The 3,250-nt window shown below is 45.0% G+C and overlaps 1 gene segment (V, D, J or C); it reads left to right on the top strand.

The window, feature by feature from the left end:
- Window positions 1–622: 622 nt before the first annotated feature.
- Window positions 623–2,824, top strand: LOC140500215 (immunoglobulin heavy variable 3-21-like). The segment is given in 2 exon segments: window positions 623–2,107; window positions 2,402–2,824. Coding segments are annotated over 2 exon segments (429 nt in total).
- The last annotated feature ends 426 nt before the right edge of the window (window positions 2,825–3,250 follow it).

Here is a 3,250-nt window from a genome sequence, read left to right as displayed (position 1 = left end):
AAGGAATAAAATGCACACTCATTTTGGTATGAAAACCTATCTTACAATACAGGAAAGTGGGGGAGAAGGGGATAAGCAGGGTGGGGGGGATGATGCAAGGGTGGGCAATGGGAGGAGGGAGCAATTTGAAGTCAACATTCTTGGGGAGGGACAGGATCAAAAGAGAGAATAGAAGCAGTGGGGGGCAGGATAGGATGGAGGGAAATAGAGTTAGTCTTACACAACACAACTATTATGGAAGTCATTTGCAAAACTACACAGATATGGCCTATATTGAATTGCTTGCCTTCCAAAGGGAATGGGTGGGGAGGGAGGGATGAAGAGAAGTTGGAACTCAAAGTATTAGGAACAACTGTTGAGTACTGTTCTTGCTACTAGGAAATAAGAAATACAGGTAAAGAGTACAGAAAGTTATCTGGCCCTACAGGACAAAAGAGAAGATGGGGACAAGGGAAGAGAGGGATGATAGAAGAGAGGGCAGATTGGTGATAGGGACAATTAGAATGCTTGGTGTTTTGGGGTGGGGGAAGGGGACAAATGGGGAGAAAATTTGGAACCCAAAATTTTGTGAAAATGAATGTTAAAAGTTAAGTAAATTAATAAAAAAAGAAAGAAAGACAAAAAAATGAAAAAAAAAAAGCAAAGTAAAAATTTTTTGGGGGTGGCCTCAATCTTCTTCATGAAGTAGGAAAGTAAACATTTAGCACTAAGTCAGGGGTTGGGCTTGAAGTCAGGGCAAGAGGAGATGTATAAAACTTTGGTATACTTGTGAGGAATAAGATAAATATTGATTAGACAGAATTATAGACTGCAAAGTGTGGAAATTTTTTGTTTTCATTTTTGTTTTTGGTCAAGACTTAATATTTCCTCAATGTGTAGGGAACTTTGTGAAGACTTATCCCTCCACTGATGCAGATCTCAAACTGTTTGGCAATATAGAGAGTTGCCCAAGGCACTGACAGGATAGTTGCTGGAAGTTACCCTGCCAGGACTTGTTCCAGGCAGGATAAGGACAGAGCTCTGCTTAACTATTCACTCACTAGGCAACATTACCTGTTTACCTTGGGCATCACTTAACTTCACTGTCTCAGTTTCTTTACCTGTAAAATAGATGGATTGGACCAGATGGCCTCTGAGGTCCCTTTTAGCTCCAATAATAACAATAATAGCAAACATTTGTATAGTGTTCTGAGGGTTTCTGTTATTTTGGGAGATATCATCGTCACTTTACAGGAGGAAGCTGAAACAGACAGAAGTGACTTGTCTGAAATCACAAAGCTAGTAAGTACCTGAGGCTGGATTTGAACACAAGTATTCCTGACTACAGCTCCAAGATCCTGCACCAGCTGGTTGCTCTAAATTTCTGAGCCTAGCATTCTATGAACCATTCCAGCTCACTTATTCCACTGTTACTTCCTCGGAGAAGGAAGTAACATTCCTCTCTATGCCTAAGATGTCTGGACATGTCATCTGGCCCATGGGTACCTGAGAATCCACAACAGCTTTGGGCCTGTGGTGATAATGGTCCCTTTCTGGACCCTGCACAGACCTAGTGCCCAAGAATTTGGTTTCCTCAGGGTCTTGGGATGCAGAGAAAGAGAGATGGCTGAAATTCAGGTAAAGCAAGGACATCTAAGAAGGAAAATGCTAGAGCTATTTTCTAATCTATGCTGAGTTAGACCCCACCTCAGGATGCTGATCTATATCTCAAGCACCCTCATACTTCAGGACACTTGCTGCCAACCCCATATGAAAACTAAAGGTGATGTTTTTGAATGCCAGTAGGGCTATGAATTAGCTAAATTACAGTTATTTTGTTTTAACTCACTTCTCCTGCCCAGACTTGCATCTGTCTGCCTCATGCTCCACCCCCTCCTAACCATCAGAGCTTGGGGGATGGGCAGACCGCACTAACCTCAGCTGCCTTCTTAAAAACACTTCCTTCTGGGCAGAACTCATATCTATGCAGATATTACTGACCTTGGACCACAGTTGTTGGTGCCATTCTGTCTAGACAATCCTGCCAGACTCAGCAGCATGTCTGCCAGGACCCTCACCACTCTTGCCAGGGTCTTCCTCCTGGGACTGATCCTCTCCATTCTCCCAGGTATATGTCCTGTCCACACTGCTTCTCTCCTCTTCCTTACCCTCTTTATGGGTCTGAGGCTCTAATTAGTTTCTGGATATCTCTGTCTCTATCTCCTCCCTGTTCTCTCTTCATTGATCATAGGGGCCTTGAAATGTAGCTTCTCCTTCTAGTTGCTTGGCCTCTTCTCCCTGGCAGCTTGGGTTGGGATTGGGATCTGTAATTAGTAGCCAGATGTCTCTGCCATGGCCCCTAAACTTCCCTTCCTGCAAAGGCTTTGTATAAGTCTTAATCTCTTTGGTATTTCCTCTACAGGTTCCTGGGCCCGGGTGCGGCTAGTGGAGTCAGGAGGCAAGGTGACATATGAGGGCCAGTCTGTTACCCTGACCTGCAAGGCTTCTGGCTTTAACTTCAAGGATTTTGACATGTCATGGCACTGGGGCCCAACTGCGTACAACAGGGAGCTTGTGGCCAGCATCAGTGCCAGTAGTAATAACATAGAGTACAGTGCCAAAATTCAGGGCAGGGCTTCCATCAAGAGGGACAATGTGGCCCAAAGTGTCTCCCTGACCTTGCACCAGTTACGAAAGGAGGATTCAGGCAAATACTACTGTGCCAGACTCATTCACTGTGCTAGGGCCCAAGCAGAGGCCTGGTCACAAACCTGGGATTAGAGCCCCAGATGTTGCTACTCCCAGATGCTGTGTTATGTTGTGTTATGTTGTGCTGTGGTGTGTGTGTGTGTGTGTGTGTGTGTGTGTGTGTGTGTGTGTGTGTGTGTGGTGTAAAGAAGGGAAGAAATAGATTATATGGGTGTAGCAAAGTAAGAGACAGGGCTTTTCTCCCAGACTCTACTGTTCTTCCACACTCTTATGACTCCAGCCATTGCTACAGTCTTAGCTGATGTTCACTTCCACCCTTCCTCAGGGTATCAGGTAGCCACACATTCTGGGGCCAGGACTTCAGTAAGGATTCTTGTAAAAACATTCAGTGACTGGGAGCAGGTAGAATTCAGGCTAAAGTTTTGCTTTTACAGCATCTCCTCTGTATCACGCACCTGGTCTGGATTGGCTCAATTGTGGGGACAAGTAGGAGAAGCAAGCCCAGACTCCATTCTGGAGGAACCTTACAGCCTGAGGAGGCAGAAGAACTAACCATCTCTGC

Source organism: Notamacropus eugenii, chromosome 4 (genome assembly GCF_028372415.1).
Source record: "Notamacropus eugenii isolate mMacEug1 chromosome 4, mMacEug1.pri_v2, whole genome shotgun sequence".
Taxonomy (NCBI): Eukaryota; Metazoa; Chordata; class Mammalia; order Diprotodontia; family Macropodidae; genus Notamacropus; species Notamacropus eugenii.
This window is presented reverse-complemented; position numbering and strand designations above follow the sequence as displayed.